Below are 17,311 nucleotides of genomic sequence, written 5' to 3' on the forward strand. Positions count from 1 at the left end.
CTTATTTGGGAATATCAAAGAGGGAAAACATGAAAATATTCTATAAATTAGTAAAAAATAAATAAAGCAATCAATACATATAATTCCCTTCCACCCCCAGGAGTGTCTAGGTAGAAGAAAGGAATGAATACTAACTGAATACATAATAGTCATGAGGCACCATTTGGGCTTTTAGTAATTCACTATGGAGAATGAGTGGATTAGAATATAAAAGAAATAAAATGATATCCATAGTCAAATCACCCTGACACTTGGTATATTTCTATGTTTTTTAAAATGCATTGATTATTAAAATTTTATATAGTTTTATATCATTGCAATCAAACCATGTATGCATTTTTTCTGAACAAATAAAATATACCTCTCCATGTAATTCTAAATTATTCATGATTATCATTTTATGGCTGTAAAATATTTCATCTTATTATAGCATTGTTTATAATTACCATTTTATTGAACATTTACATTATTTCCAATTTCTTATTACTAATGATGTGATACGTGTTTTGTAAACAAAGCTGTTTCACTATTTTGTGATTAATTCCTTAGAACAAATTTCCAAAATGGAAAGAATTGGGTCAAAGGGTATAAATATTTTAAGGATATATGTATTACCAATATTAACATTATCAGTATTCATTAAAATGGAAAATCAGACTTTAAAAGACTTTAGACTTTAAAACATATAACATGGCAAAAATAAAAATTTTATGGTATTGAATCTTTTTTTTTTGAGACAGAGTCTTGTTCTGTTGCCTGGGCTAGAGTGCCATGGAATTAGCCTAGCTCACAGCAACCTCAAACTCCTGGGCTCAAGTGATCCTCTTGCCTCAGCCTTCTGAGTAGCTGGGACTACAGGCTGATTTTCTTTTTCCATTTTTAGTTGCCCGGGTAATTTCTTTCTATTTTTAGTAGAGATGAGGTCTTGCTCCTGCTGAGGCTGGTCTCCAATTCCTGACCTCAAGTGATCCTCCCGCCCTGGTCTCCCAGAGTGCTAGCATTACAGGCATGAGCCACCATGCCCTACCCAAGCTGAAGTTTCATCAGAGGTTGAATTCCTCTAGGTCACTGTTTCTCAAACTATCAGTGATGAATGATCTTTTAAAAATTATCATCCTGTCACTGATCAATACTTTTGTAAAATACAATAAAAATAAATTACTAGAAAAGTAAAATAAAAAAACCAGAACACATAGCTGGGCACGGTGGCTCACGCCTGTAATCCTAGCATACTGGGAGGCTGAGGCTGGAGGATCGCTCAAGGTCAGGAGTTCTAGACCAGCCTGAGCAAGAGCGAGACCCCGTCTCTACTAAAAAATAGAAAGAAATTATCTGGCCAACTAAAAATATATAGAAAAAATTAGCTGGGCATGGTGGCACATGCCTGTAGTCCCAGCTACTCAGGAGGTTGAGGTAAGAGCATTACGTAAGCCCAGGAGTTTGAGGTCGCAGTGAGCTATGATAATGCTGCTACTGCACTCCAGCCTGGTCAACAGAGTGAGACCCCGTACCTACCAAAAAAAAAAAAATTGCTCATCAAGTAACATAAAGAAATTCTAATATAATTAAAAAATTGTTTCAAAATTTTCTAATTTCCCTAAGAGCTAGAAGGGAAAGTTCTTATATAAAAGCAAGTTTTTAGACAACTCATTCCATGCTATCAGCCATCTTCAAATCTACCTAGCCTTTGTACTTATGGTTTTTTTTTTTTAAAAAAGTGCTAAAAATAGAATAGTATATAAGACTGATGTCACTGGTTCTCAAGAGTATAGAAATAAAGAGCAAGTTAAGATCAAGCTACAATTGCTAGTAATAAAGACCTAAAAAGTTAGAGAAATTTCTCTTCTGTATATTTCTCAGAGGTTATATTATGCTAACATGCATGGTGAAGCTCTAAGAGGGAGTTTGCAGGGTTTTCCAAATGATTTTTGATTACAGAAACTCTTTTACATGGGGCTTCTTGAGGGAACATGCTTTGAGAAATTCTGGATCTGCTGAATACATCAGAGCAATTGCAAGAAAGGTAAAGGGCACATGTTAGGCTTATGGTCTACGTCGCATAGCCTTGATACCCTAAGGTGGAACTAACCACAGAGTTTTGGCTGTTTGCCTGTCTTTCAAATAGATAGGATCCCAGAGAGGTGTGTTATGCCTTTACAAGGCTAGAAAAACAGTTGGAAAATAGCTGGAGTCATTAAATCTTTCAGAACAACTGGTACTAATGGGTATGCTTATTTTGAGATAGTTTGTATATATAATAGTTTATAATCTGTGTTTCTCACATCTTTAGGTAATACGTAAGTTTCACAGCAAACACCTGACTGTGGGAAATTATAATCAAGTCTCCTGGAGAAAGGTGGCAGGTGTTACTTTTCATCAATGTGCTCAGAGACGAGGCAAACGCAGGTCCTTTGTGTTCCTGATGGTGGCTGGATGTCTTGCAGTTGGCAGTCTGCCAGACTTTCAAATCATTTTCCTTCTTCCAAGAGAACTGTTGATGTACTTGGTCCCGGGAGGCTGAAATGCTTGGCAGTTCACTCAGACCCTCCTCCTGCTCTGTACACTGGTGTGAGTGCCAGTCACCTTGAAAGGGAGATTGACTGTTACCAAACAAATGCAACATTTAGTTGTTGTGGGCTGGGGAGATCTCCCCCATCATCTTTGCCTTTTTGTCAAGTTGCTCCTGGCAAGTATTCAGATTTGCATAAATTGCTTCTCACATTAGAGACAATTTTTATTTTCCTTCAAATTGTTCTTTTCATTGTAAGTTGGAAGAAATAAAAGAAGGAAAGACACCCGAATGATAAAACAGCAGTAGCTACTATGAGCTGGTTACAGAACACTGTTCTGGGAGAGTTTATAATCTGATAAGCAAGACAGACAAAAATGAAAAAACAAGAATAGTACAATCTAAGCATCTGATGTATAAAATATGCACAATATGTAATTATATATGGGATTTGAAACAAGACTAAATAATTTGTTCAATAAACATTTTTGAGTGTTTAGTATGTGCCAAGTACTGGGGATATACCCATGAACAAGATGCAATTACTACATGGGAAGGAGCTCGCAGGCTAGAAGGAGAACAGTGACCTGTAAATAAGTAAGTGCAAAAAACTGGTTAGGTGCTTTAATCTGTGGAATTCTCTGAAGTCATGAATGAGGGAACATAAAATCTACTGAGGGGTAGGAGAAGTCATTGGACAAAAGTAAGTATGTATATATCACATTTTGTTTATCCACGTATTCACTGATGGTTATTTGGGCTGTTTGCACCTTTTGGCATTGTGAATAATGCTGCTATAAACATGAGCATACAAGTATTTAAGTACTATTTTCTTTTTTAATTTTAATTTTAATATTTTAGAGACAGGTTCTTGCTCTGTTACCCAGGCTGTAGTGCAGCAGTGAAATCACAGCTCACTGCAGACTTGAACTCCTGGGCTCAAGCGATTCTCCTTCCTCAGCCTCTAGAGTAGCTGGGACTGAACACATGCACCACCAGGCCTGACTTAATTCTTTAAATTTCTTGGTTAAGTTGCTCTATAGTTTCTCTCTCCTGATTTAACCCAGACTAATGCAAAGGTAGGCTGTAATAAGTTTAAAAAATCCCTAAAGCAACTGCTAAAAAAATAAAATAGGTATAGCTCAAAGATATTGGCTGAATGACAAAAAATAATTATTCTGGCCGGGCGTGGTGGCTCATGCCTGTAATCCTAGCACTCTGGGAGGCTGAGGCAGGAGGATTGCTTGAGCTTAGGAGTTCGAGAGCAGCCTGAGCAAGAGGGAGACCCTTTCTCTGCTAAAAATGAAAAAGTAACCAGGTGTCATGGCGAGTGCCTGTAGTCTCAGCTACTCGGGAGGCTGAGACAGAAGGATTGCTTGAGCCCAGGAATTTGAGGTTGCAGTGAGCTATGATGACGCCATTGCACTCTACCCTGGGCCACAGAGCAAGACTCTGTTTCAAGAAAAAAAAAAAAAAAAAAAAGATCTATAGGAAGGTAGAAAAAGAGAAAAGAGGAACAAAGAACTAAAGCGAGCATTTATTCTCCACATCGCTGAGTGTAACACTGAATGTAATAGCAAGCATTCAACTGCATCATTGAATGTAAATGGTCTACACACCCCAATTCAAGGCACAGATTGTTAGATTCAATTTTTTGCTTTTAAAGAGACAGGGTTTTGCCCTGTTGCCCAGGCTAGAGTGCAGTGGCCCAGTCATAGCTCACTGTAACTTTGAATTCCTGGGCTCAAATGATCCTCCTGCTTCAACCTCCTGAGTACCTGTGACTACAGGCGAAGATCATCACACCCAACTACTTTTTAAATATTTTTGCTTAAAGAAGCCAGTCTGAAATGACCACATACTGCATGATTCTAACTTATGACATTCCAGAAAAGGTAAACTATAAAAACAGTAAAAAGATCAGTGGTTGCAAGGAAGGAAGGAGGGATGAGTAGTTGGAGCACAGGAAAAATTTTAGGGCAGTGGAACTATCCTGTATGAGACTGTAATGATGGATATGATACATTTTGCATTTGTCAAAACTATACAATACTAACAGTAAACCCTAAATTATGGACTTTAGTTAATAATAATCTATTAATACCGGTTCATCAGTTGTAATAAATGTACCAAGCTAATGCAAGATATTAATAACAGGGAAATCTTTGAGTGACAAAAAAGATGGTATATGGGAACCCTTTTTGCTATCTGCTTAATTTCCTATAAAACTGCTTTAAAAGTATAGTCTATTAATATTTTAAAAAGCTATCTCACACTACTCTCAGATCAAAAAAATATTAAAGCTAAGAAAATCAGGTTATGTAAGAAACAGCAATAATGAAATCACTACATGATATTTTTACAGTTAAAGCAGAGTTCAGGGGAAAATCGATAGACATAGAGTAATAAGAAACATGAATATAAATAAATAAAGAAACATGAATATAAATCAACTGTAGAAATTAGAAAGGAATGGCATTAAGCCTAAAGATAGCAGAACAAAGGAATCAGTAAATGCAAAAGCAGAAACTGAAGAATTAGAAAATTTAAAAAAGCTGGAAATAATAAATATCAATGAAAGAACTGGTTCTACTGGAACACATAATAAATGGGATAAATTATTGGTTAACAGAGGCAACTGGATAGCTGAGAAAATAGGTGGGAGATTTACTTTAACAAATATTATTAAATATTTCAGATATATAGAAAGATACGAAGGATAATGTAAGAGACACCTGTTAAACCACCACCAACCTAAAGAATAAAACACTATGAAGGCATTTGAAGTCCCTTTGTTCTTTTCCATTACAGCTCACCATTATCTTGAAAGTTTAGTTTTTAATACTTCCAATGCATTTCTTCATAATTTTATCACATATGAGCCTAAAATTTTATATTATTTTGCATTTTATGAACTATATAAATGCTAATTTACACTACACACTTTTCAACTTGTATTTGCCTACCCATGTTTTTCAGATTGTCCATGCTAGTAGATGTAGCACTAGTTCATGCTTTCTACCTGCTATTATATAAATACGCCACCGTTTACTTACTACTTCTGTTAATGGCAATTAAGCTTCCTGCTCTTTTGGAACTATAAAGTGTGCTACAAACATTCTTGAATCTGTAGGTATTTCTTTGGGCACGTGCGCAACAATTTTCCTAGAAAAAGGATAGGCACACGTAATTTTACTATTTCCTAACTGCTCTCCCAAGGGTTTCTGCCAGTGAATACCACCAAACCAGCTGTGTTAGTTCCAGCTGTTCCAATGCTCATCAACACCCGATAGGGAGGCTTACTTTTCACTCTACCTCCTTTTTATAGTTCATGGCATTTCACCTTATACAAGTCTTTGAATTTTATTTTAATTAATCCTCACAATCATCCTGTGGGATAAGTATTACTCTTCACATTTTACAGACAAGAAAACAAAGAATCTCTTCGTTTGCTGAGACGACAGTTTCTTTTCTTCTTTTTAAAACGTCTTACTTTGCGATCTTGTTCACTGCATCTTTGTGCTCCCAGTGCTGGAAAAGCCGTTTTTTTGAAGGTGTACGGGGCAGGTGGCCAGAGTTGCCAGCCTTCCCTCCCCTTCCTCCACCTTCACAGCCAGCTCTGTGCGCCACCACCCGTAGGCCGCCGTGGCTCTGCAACGCGGTAGAACAACAGGTTTGGCCCACTGAAGACTCCGTAGTCCTCGCCGATCTTCCCTCCACCCCTCCGCGCTTTCCGAGGGCTACCCCCGCCGCGCCGGAGAAGGTGGGGCCGGCGACTTCGCTCAGCAAGGTGCGTTGCGATAGGCTGAGGCTTGCGGCGCTAGCGCCCCGGCTGCCGGAAGTGCTGTGGTATTCTCCCTCTCCGGAGCCGCTGTCGCAGAGGTTGGAGCGCTGCCCCGGAAGTCCTCCCCCCGTTCCCCGCCCGCGGCAAACATGGCGGTGGACTCGGCGATGGAACTGCTATTTTTAGATACTTTTAAACACCCGAGCGCTGAGGTAAGACTTGGCGAATTGATTCCGACCCTATTTCTCGGCTTGGGGACCCTTACAAAATCGCTAGGCGTTGTGGAGTTTTCTTTCTGCCGATTGCCGTTCTAATTCCTCACATACACACACCTCCTCCCCTCAACGGTGTGATCACCGTGTCGGAGGAAGGGCGGCAGCAGCCCCTTCGTTTCTCTGCTTAACTTGGGCCCCCAGCGTCTTTGGTCGAGTTGGTTGCTCTGTTTGCATTGCTTTTTAAATTTTTTCAAAAATATTTTTCTGTCAGCTTTGGGCCTTGACAAGGATCATGGTTCTCAGGTTTACCTCAGGTGGCGTTTGGGAGGGCTCTTGGGTAGTTTGTGTTTGACAGCAGTGCGGGGGTCTGAGCAGCTCGCGCTGGCTTCGCGGTTTTCGAGTCACGGTGTTTCTAAACCCCTCTTCTTTGGGCTCTTTTCTAACGGGAATTATGTGGCCCAGTTGTGACAGTCATCCGGTTTAGGATTGCGGCGTTCTCCAGTTTGTGTGGAAACTTTAATACTTAATCTCTTGGAAAGATTTCCCACGTTGGGACATGAGCTACTTTCGCGGAAAGCTTTTGCATGGAGAATACTTCTGAAGAGAGGAGAGCTGAGAGAATTACAGTCATCCTGTCGTCAGAAAGCAGATGATTGTTTTGAGGGGCCGGGGTCAGGTGTTGTGGAGCAATCTTTCTGTACCAAATTACTTGATCGCCCCTGAACGTATGATAGGCCCCGCCATATATAAATTAAATATGGCCAGTTCCCCAGAGGCGATCAAAAATGAACCTTAACGAAGGCCACAGAAAAATTGAAGCAAAAAAAGGGCAAACCTCGTCTTTCTCTTAGTGTAAACTTAATTTAGAAAACTATTCTTCAGAGACTATTTCTCTTATTTTTATCAAGAGTGTGTTCTAGTCTGGGCGCGGTGGCTCACGCCTGTAATCCTAGCACTCTGGGAGGCCGAGGCGAGTGGATCACTCGAAGTCAGGAGTTCGAGACCAGCCTGAGCAAGAGCGAGACCCCGTCTCTACTAAAAAAAAAAAAAGAAAAGAAATTATCTGGCCAACTAAAAATATATATAGAAAAAAATTAGCCGGGCATGGTGGCGCATGCCTGTAGTCCCAGCTACTTGGGAGGCTGAGGCAGTAGGATCGCTTGAGCCCAGGAGTTTGAGGTTGCTGTGAGCTAGGCTGACGCCATGGCACTGTAGCCCGGGCAACAGAGCGAGACTCTGTCTCAAAAAAAAAAAAAAGTGTGTGTTCTAGCATCAGGCTTCGTGAGAATCTGTAGAATGTCTCTTGCTTTCAGCTGTATCTCCAGTGCCATGGGCAGTATTTAGCAAAATGTAGGTGCTCAATAAGAATTTGAATGAAAAATGTTTAAAATGTTTTTTCTTTTAGGAGATAATGATCATAGTGAGTAGTGGTTGTATCTTAATGCTTTACTTGGCAAAATAAATTGACAGCCTTGATCTTCTAATTTAAAGAATGGTCTGTAAAAGACAAAAATTGGAGAACTTTGTCATTTCTATGGACAATACGTTAAGTATGGTCTCACATTTCATGTGAGTCAGTTAGCCCTGTTCAATTACTATAATTCCAGTGAGGTTTTAGAAAACTCACAATGGGGGCAGTAGTTGGATCAGAACAAAACATACCATGTGTATAGAAATAGAGAACAGTCAAAAATGAAAGAAAGAAGGATATGATGAATTAGTTTAGTTCTATTCTAGATTAGAAAATTGGCATTCATTTGTTTATCATATATTTAATCTATTCCTTTATTCATTCTTAGACAAACATTGAGGACCATGAGAAGATAGGGCAGGTAGTAAATACCTTCCTCTGGAGGTGATTGGGTAAGGCTTAGTAGAGATCACATTTGAGCTGAGTCTTGAAGGATATGAGTGAATTGATTTCCTTTCTCTGTCTCTCCCCCAAATCCTGTTATAATCAGTATTTACTTTGTATTTTGTAGCTGTGATTAACAGATATCTTTATATTAATATTTTCCAAATCCTCTACTTAATATTATTATGCTTAAATGTGTACACCCCCCATCTACATTAGTGTTCCAATATTGTAATACTGTTTTGTGTTTTATCACCTATCAACATGTGTATCTATATAAATCAAGAAATACGTATGTATAACAGTTTAAAAGTAAGCTTCATTTATAAAAATTTTCTTTTTTTTTTCCACTAGGTAAGACATTTATGAGGTACAAAGTCAAAAGGTACAAAAGGGTATATGGTAAAAAGTAAGTCTTTCAGCCGGGCACAGTGGCTCATGCCTGTAATCCTGGTACTCTGGGAGGCCAAGGTGGGAGGATTGCATGAGGTCAGGAATTTAAGACCAGCCTGAGCAAAAGCCCTGTCTCTACAAAAAGTAGAAAATTAGCAGGTGTGGTGGTGTGTACTTGTACTCCCAACTACTTGGGATGCTGAGGCAGGAGGATCACTGGAGCCCAGGAGTTTGAGGTTGCAGTGAGCTATGATGATGCCACTGCACTCTAGCCTGGCTGACTGAGACTCTGTCTCAAAAAAAAAAAAAAAAATATATATATATATATAAGTCTCCCATCCCTGTCCCCTAGCGATCCTGTTTCTCTCCTTAGATATTCTATACAATATAATAAATTCTTATATGTTTAGATTTCTGACTTTACAAACAGTGATGTAATATAATACTCTTTAAGATAAATTATACATTTTTAGTTATCTGTTTATTACTTTCCAGGTGAAATGCTGGGTTTAAAATACTGTCTTATGGAAGCGGTTGATGCTAGAATGTCCTTTCTTTTTAGAGGTCATTTTATAGCTTCTTTTAGGAAACCTACTTGGAACTCAACTGCAGAAGTGATAATGGAAGGGGTAGGAATAGATGTGATAGCTAAGGGAGCAGGTAGAAAGAGAAGGTAGTTGGCAGGGATAGTAGAGTGAGGGGAGACAGCTACATTGTAACCTGTAAACACTCCTTCCACAGGTAAATGTGGCTTAGAATTGTGGAATCTGACCAGTCTGTACTTCACGTTCCTATTACTTTCCTGATCATAAACACTTCCATGATATCTCATTGCCAACCTTTCTTCCTAAGCTTTATTTTTAACTTTCTGAAAACACAATTTAATAAACTTTTAAGTGCCTATGAAAAGCCCTTCATTTATTAAATGAATATCTTAGGCATATGAATATACAGTAAACTGAGGCTTGGTTCTTGTCTTCTTGAAGCACGTACACTAATGAGAGAGATAAATGAGGCAGTTGCAATTCAGTTAAATAAAGGACTTTGTTTATACAAGGGAGAGGCACCTATCTAGACTTGATCTGGTTCAGCTTTCAAGAGAAAATTGACATCTAAAAGGGAGTTGGGACAGAGGGGTGTGAGGGAGTTCTAAGCAGAGAGAACAGCATGAATGACGGCATGAAAATGAGAAAAAATATGGTGTATTAGGGATAGAAGTTTGGAGTGATAAAGAGGCCAATTTTACTTATAAGACCTAGGAATTTGGCTTGACAGCAGTAAGAAGCAAGAAGTAATACGTTCATATTCTACAAAGACCACACTGCAACGGGAGAATTGGTTGAAGGGGGGGGCAAGAAAGAAGCACAGAACCAGTTAGGATCTATTTACTGTAATCCAGATTAGAGCAGTGTAGTATATAACACTAAAGGAGCAACAGCAGAAATGGAGGGAAATACACAGATTTGAGAGCTATTTAGGGTTTTAATCAATAGCACTTGGTATTTGAATGGATGGATGATTTGTTTTTTATGAAATTTAATTTTTTTTGAGACAGAGTCTCAGTCTGTTCCCTGGGCTAGAGTGCTGTGGCATCAGCCTAGCTCATAGCAGCCTCAAACTCCTGGGCTCAAGTGATCCTCCTGCCTCAGCCTCCTGAGTAGCTGGGACTACAGGTGCATGCCACCACGCCTAGCTAATTTTTTTCTGTTTTTAGTAGAGACAGGATCTCACTCTTGCTCAGGCTGGTCTTGAACTCCTGAGCTCAGGCAATCCTCCCACCTCAGCCTCCTAGAGTGCTAGGATTACAGGTGTGAGCCACCACGCCTGGCCGGATGGATGATTTAGACGAGAGAGAATGAGAAGCCAAGGATGATAATGTCTTGGGTATTGTGTGGATGGTGGTGCCATCACTGATATAAAACAGTTGAGTTTGGATTTGAATTTGTGGTGCCCAAAGGACATTCAAGTGGAGATGCCTAGTGGGCAGTTGGATATGGCAGCATGGGGCTCAGGAGAGAGGTCCTAGATAGAGTTACAGGTTTGAAATTGGCTAATGACTTAGATGAAAATCTTATTTCTCGTAAATCTCTTGATTGTGCTTAGCTATTCTGCCCTATTTTCCTCCCCTATTTTGTTCTCTAGCCATCAAGGGAGAGTCTTGCTCTGTTGTCCAGGCTAGAGTGCAGTGGTATCATCATAGCTCACTGCAAACTCAAACTCATGGGCTGAAGTGATCCTCCTGCCTCAGCCTCTGGAGTAGCTGGGACTATAGGTACGTGCCACCACACCTGGCTATTTTTCTATTTTTTGTAAGGATAGAGTCTCATTATGTTGCTCAGGCTGGTCTCAAACTCTTGGTCTCAAACTATGCTCCTTCTGTCTCAGCCTCCCAAAGTGCTGGGATTACAGGCCTGAGCCACTGCACCCAGCTAATTTTTTAATTTTTTGTAGAGACAGGGTCTTGCTCTGTTGCCCAAACTTATGTTTGCAATTTCTTGATCCTTCCAAGTTCATCTTCCTTTTGTGCATGCTTTCTCCTCCTACTTTTCCCTCTCTTCCACTGATTTTTGTTTTCCTTGAAGACTTAATTAGCTTAGGTGCTACTTCTTTTGGGAAACCTTCCTTGGTATCCTTCTTCCTCCACAAATGTTTCCCCACAATCTGAGTTAGCTAAGTGCCCCTCTGAATTTTCATAGCATCTTGTGTGAGTCTGTATTGTGGCAATTTATCTATTTGTCTACCACAATATATTGTCTGTTCCCCCCCCTTTTTGTTTTTGAGACAGAGTCTCACTCTGTTGCCCTGAGTAGAGTGCTGTGGCTTCAGCCTAACTCACAGCAACCTCAAACTCTTGGGCTCAAGTGATCCTCCTGCCTCAGCCTCCTGAGTAGCTGGGACTACAGGTGCACACCATGGCACCTGGCTAATTTTTCTATTTTTAGTAGCGATGGGGTCTCACTCTTGCTGAGGCTGGTCTCGAACTCCTGAGCTCAAGCAATCCTCCCGCCTCAGCCTCCCAGAGTACTAGGATTACAGGAGTGATCCAATGTGCCCGGCCTTAGATTGTTCCTTTAATGGCAGAGATTATATCTTGTCTTCATATCCTCAGAACCTACCATATCTTGGAATATAGTAGACATTTAATAAATGCTTGGAAATAAGTATTTAATAAAAATGGTAGCAACTAATACAGAAACTCTTCTACTTAAAAACAAAATAGATTTTGAAAGGCTCTAAATCCTTAAATTCATTTTTTTAGGTCCATAGGTTATAGTCTAACTACTACTAATGCCATTCATTAGTAGAGGCCAGGTTAGAGGAGGATAGAGTTGATAAACTTTTGTTCTAAGCTTCCTTTGTACATATAAATGAGAATTTAGGTTGAACACAGTGTCTCTCAGCACTTTGGGAGGACAGGTAGGAGGATCAGTTGAGACCAGAAGCTAGAGACCAGCCTGGGCAATGTAGCAAGACCCAGTCTCTACAAAAAAGTTGTTTTAAAATTAGTTGGGCATGGTGGTGCACACTTAAATCTCAGCTACTGGGGAGGCTGAGGCAGGAGGATCCCTTGAGCCCAGGAGTTTGAGGCTGCAGTGAGCTAGGGTCGCACCACTGTACTCTAGTGTGGGTGACAGAGTGAGACCTTGTATTTATAAAAATACAAATAAATGAGAATTTGTTACTATGTGAACAAAGGAACTTCTATATAGTAAGCTTTTTAAATAAAAGAGTTTGTTACTGGCAGGAAATATAGCACCAAAGTTGAGACAAAATGCTTATTTCTCTTATGCTTATATAAAGTTTATATAAATCTGTGGTACAGTCTGGGCAACATAGCAACACCCCACCTCTACAAAAAATAAAAAAATTAGCTGGATGTGGTGATGTAGGCTTGGATGACAGAGCAAGACCCTGCCCTTAAAGAAAAATCTGTAGTATTTGTTGAATACCTAAGGTATATTTGTAATAATTAGGATACAAGTTCAGCTGTTGTAACAAAAGCCAAAGTAACAGTGGATTTAGCTAACATAAAATTTTGTGTTTCAGTAATCTGGTTGAAAATAATCTAGGGCTAATATGGAAGATCTGTAATGTCAGGAACCCAGGCTTCTCTGTGTTGTTCCTCTGCCAACCTTAGAGTGTCGCCTGTGTCGTACACAGTAGCTCACTATAATAACATGTTTTAAAGACAGAGTGTTGGAAGAAAAGGTGGAAGAAACGTCTAAAAGTCTGAATTTTCCCTTTAAGGGCATGACCCAGAGGTGCCTACATCATTTCCATTTACATACCATTGATCAGAATTTAGTAATCATGTGTTCATACTGGCTTCCAGAAGTCTGGTAAATAGTCTTTACTTGTGCCCAGCTAAAACTTCTCTAGAAGAAGAGGAAATTGGATATTGTACAACCGCTAGCAGTCAGCCTCACTTCGCATTCATCCTGTTTATTTTATATCTTTGAGAGTTTAAAGTACATTTAAACAGTAAACATATTTGGGGATTTCTATACCCCTATATTATAATCTCCAAGTTTAAAATGCAAAATTAGGAAGTCATCCTCTGTTGCATTTCTAGAAAGACTAACTTGAACATGTTCTTTTGGTATATTGATATGCACGATATTCCTTGCAACTTGAGGAAGAGACTCAGTCTTTCTAGGAACAAATAATGTAAACCATTCTTCTTGTGATGAACTTTGACCACTAGGTGGTGACAGTTGACTGAACTGCTAGGAAAAGTTGATGTAAAATAGTCCAAAAATAATGTGAAATTTCATTTTTTATTATTGAAAACAAGAGTTATATTTGTCTAATTCTGTGTCAAATGATACATACAGATAAGTATATACTAAACATAATTTATGCTATCCATTTTTATATTATGATAAACTCTGTGGATTTTTTTTTTTTTTAAATTTCAGTAGGGGTTTACTGTGACCATTCAGTGCCTGAATGACTTCCCTAATCCCTTGATATTAGTTCATATGTAAGTTTAGCAAAGTAAGCTGGTTTAAGTACACATCTACAGTCTCTTGTCTGTAATTTAAAAATTCAAAAATAGTGGAAAAATCAGTTGGCCATGTAGTCTGATCTATACTGACATGATGCTCGTTATATTCTAAATAATAGTGTGAATGTTGATACATGTGGCTGCAGAAATATTAATGTTTTGATTACAAGGTACTACCCTAGAAGGGAAGCCACTGAGGTCTTAAGTATTATAATATGCAGTGTTTGTATCATATTACCTTTCTGGAAATTCAAAAAGTCAGGATTCTGAAAGGCTTTTGGCTCCAGAGGTTTCAGAGTGGGTCTGTATTGGTATAAAGGAAGTAAATACACTACAGAAAATGTTACACAAATTGGGAGACTTAAGTAGGTGCTTTTTATCATCAGCTATTTTTAAAAAATGATTTATACAGCATTGTAAATAACTTATTTAATGATACAAAGTTTATTTTAAGGTTATTTGTGATATTCTGAATGAGAAAATCGTATAGAAGATGAGTAAATTTTGAATAGAGAAACTTATTTACTTACATATGTTCCCCCCTCCCTCTCTCTTTAAAGCAAAGTTCTCATATAGATGTTGTTCGTTTTCCTTGTGTGGTTTATATCAATGAAGTCCGAGTCATACCCCCAGGAGTAAGAGCCCATAGCAGCCTGCCTGACAATAGAGCATATGGGTAAGTAAACTCTCTTTTTGAAAGTATTTTTTGACTAAAGATTGTCTTAGAAACATATTCTTAAATGCAAAAATTTAAGGTAATGTTTTGTAAGTAATAAAGCCCTGAAACTTTCTTCAGTTATGGTTATGCTGCATTGTGATTAACTCTAGATTTTCTACATAACACATATGTCATCTTAAACTTGAAAAGAATAATTATTTCACCTAAGTACTGGGTAAGATTTTCTTTAATCATTATTTTTTTTAAAGTTGGTGGATGCCAGGCATGGTGGCTCATACCTGTAATCCCAGTGCTTTGGGAGGCTGAGATAGGAGGATCATTTGAGGCCAGGAGTTCGAGACCAGTGTGGGCAACATAACCAGACCCATGTCTTTACAAAAAATACAAAAATTAGCTGGATGTGGTGGTGTATACCCATAGTCCCAGCTACTCAGGAGGTCAGGAGGCTGAGGTGGGATGATCTCTTGAGCCCAGGAGTTCAAGGTAGCAGGGAACTGTGATTGTACCACTGCAATTCCAGCCTGGATGACAGTGAGGGTCTGTCTCTAGATGAATGAATGAATAAATGAGTGAGTGAATCAGTGTATGTTGGCGGAAATAGGTTTACATTTTCCAAAATATTCTGGGGTGGCATAATCAAATAGATGAAGTTTTTTTTGTTTGTTTTTTTTTTGAGACAGAGTCTCACCCTGTTGCCTGGGCTAGAGTGCCGTGGTGTCAGCCTAGCTCACAGCAACCTCTAACTCCTGGGCTCAAGCAATCCTTCTGCCTCAGCCTCCCAAGTAGCTGGGACCACAGGCATGCGCCACCATGCCCAGCTAATTTTTTCTATATATTTTTAGTTGTCCAGCTAATTTCTTTCTATTTTTAGTAGAGACGGGGTCTTGCTCTTGCTCAGGCTGGTCTCCAACTCCTGAGCTCAATTGATCCTCCCGCCCTGGCCTCCCAGAGTGCTAGGATTACAGGTGTGAGCCACCGTGCCCAGCCTAGATGAAGTATTTTTAACCTGACTTTTCTCTTGAAAGTAAGATAAAGTTTGAATATTAAGAAATTTAATTTTTATTACATTATTGCATTTCTTATTATATGATTTTATGGTATCAGTTTTTATGACTTGGTGATAAGCCTGATATGTCTTTTTATTATTTTATAGCTTCAAGTTAGCCAATAGCTATAACTAGCAAGTAATTATTTGATGCTTTCTCTAAGTTACTGTGAGAAGTAAAATGTAAAATCTAGTCCCTGACATGGGGTTATAGATAGCTTTAACTACTGACATAAAATAGAGAAATTTGATCTTTGTTGTAACATGAATAATCATTATCTTCTGATTTTAATTATAAGGTTGGATATATAAGCCAAATTTTGGCTGTGGAAACATGAATATATGTCATAAATATATTAAATCTAGTATTGTATATTAGCTATATATATAATAAATACTAATATATCTTACATGAGTTTTTAGCTTATAACTAGCCTAGGTATTAGTTTTATGTATCAATATCACATTTCATTCTAGGCATGCTATGGATAACTCAATTTCTATCACATAAAAGAGTTAAACTAGTTAAATCATGGTCAGGTGTTATGGGACAGATTCAAAGTTAAGGGCTCATTTCTTCATTATTGTGAAAAATAGTTTGTTAATTGTAGAAATAGATATAAAATCTCCACCATTCAAAAATTAAAAGATTCAAAATAAAACAATAAGATGTTTAATTAATGTTTGCAATGAAGGATCATTATAATTGACTTCATATCTTTGATCCATGTTTAAGAAAATTAAAACTCATGTTTTCCTATACATGTCTTTCTTTACCTATAAAGGGAGATGTATATAGAATTGTAAAGATGGGGTATCGATAATATATCTGACAGTCTTCTCTATTTGTGCTGCTTTTGGTCAAGCAAGACCTATTAGTTATCTGTTTTTCTATAACAACTAATAGTCTAGAACTAAACATTTATTATTTCACATTGTTTCTGAGGGTCAGGAATCTAGGAGTGGCTTAGCTGGCTTAGGTTCTCTCATGAGATTGTAGTCAAGATATAGGCTGGGGCTGGAGAATTTGCTTGGTAGCTCGCTCAAGTGGCTCCTGGTAGGAGGTTTCAGTTCCTTGCTAGGAGATCCACACCATGGGCTTGCTCCAGAGTGAGTGATCCAAGAGAGAGAGAGAGCATGCCCAAGAAGGAAGCCACAGTCAGTGTGTTTTATAACTTAATATCAGAAGTGACATTATCACCTTTACTGTATTCTGTTGGTTACATATTCTGCTGGTACAGTATGGGAGGGAACTACACAGGGTGTGAATGCTAGGAAGCTAAAGGAGTCATTGGGGGCCATCTTGGAGGCTGGCTACCACAGCAGGCAAACTGGATCTCTGCCGTTAGTTGCAATGAGTAGGAGTATTGGTTTCATTTTCCCTCTTATCCCTTTTCCTTTTCTTAGCTAGGGATGAGTGGCTCTTTGTGTTTTAGTAACTCCAAATATAAAAGTATCAGAAACAGCTTTATACATGATTAATATGTTACAGAACAGTGAAATAAAGTATTAACACAACAAAACAAATCCAAGTCAGGAAGACTAGAATCTCAAGGTTGAAAGTAATGTTAGAGATCAAATGATACTTGTGAGCATACTTTACAATAGTGTCTTTTCTCTTTATAAAATTCAGAAATGCATAGGTAAAGTTAAAATCCCTATAATTTCTCTATTCCAAGACAATCAATCGTAACATTTGGTATTTTGTGGTTTTTAATGTGTGTGCGTGTTTATATATGTATGTGTGTACGTATATTATGTTGTTGTTTTACATGTGGTAAATATGTGAGGTTAGGTTTTTTTTATAGTCACCAAGTTGTGAG

General features: G+C 38.4%; 1 protein-coding gene across 2 annotated transcripts in view; it reads left to right on the forward strand.

Moving 5' to 3' along the window:
* The first annotated feature begins 6,373 nt into the window (after window positions 1–6,373).
* The window catches only part of VIRMA (vir like m6A methyltransferase associated), a 66,400-nt gene continuing 55,462 nt past the window's right edge, over window positions 6,374–17,311 (forward strand). Inside the window, exons 1-2 of one of the 2 annotated variants that reach the window (XM_045560756.1) lie at window positions 6,374–6,505; window positions 14,325–14,440. In XM_045560756.1, the coding sequence (XP_045416712.1) occupies window positions 6,443–6,505; window positions 14,325–14,440 (179 nt within the window). In that variant the 5' untranslated portion in view covers window positions 6,374–6,442. The remainder of the gene's footprint in view (window positions 6,506–14,324; window positions 14,441–17,311) is intronic. The other variant, XM_045560757.1, reaches the window with a different exon arrangement.

The sequence above is a fragment of the Lemur catta genome, chromosome 9, assembly GCF_020740605.2.
Source record: "Lemur catta isolate mLemCat1 chromosome 9, mLemCat1.pri, whole genome shotgun sequence".
In the NCBI taxonomy this organism is placed as follows: Eukaryota; Metazoa; Chordata; class Mammalia; order Primates; family Lemuridae; genus Lemur; species Lemur catta.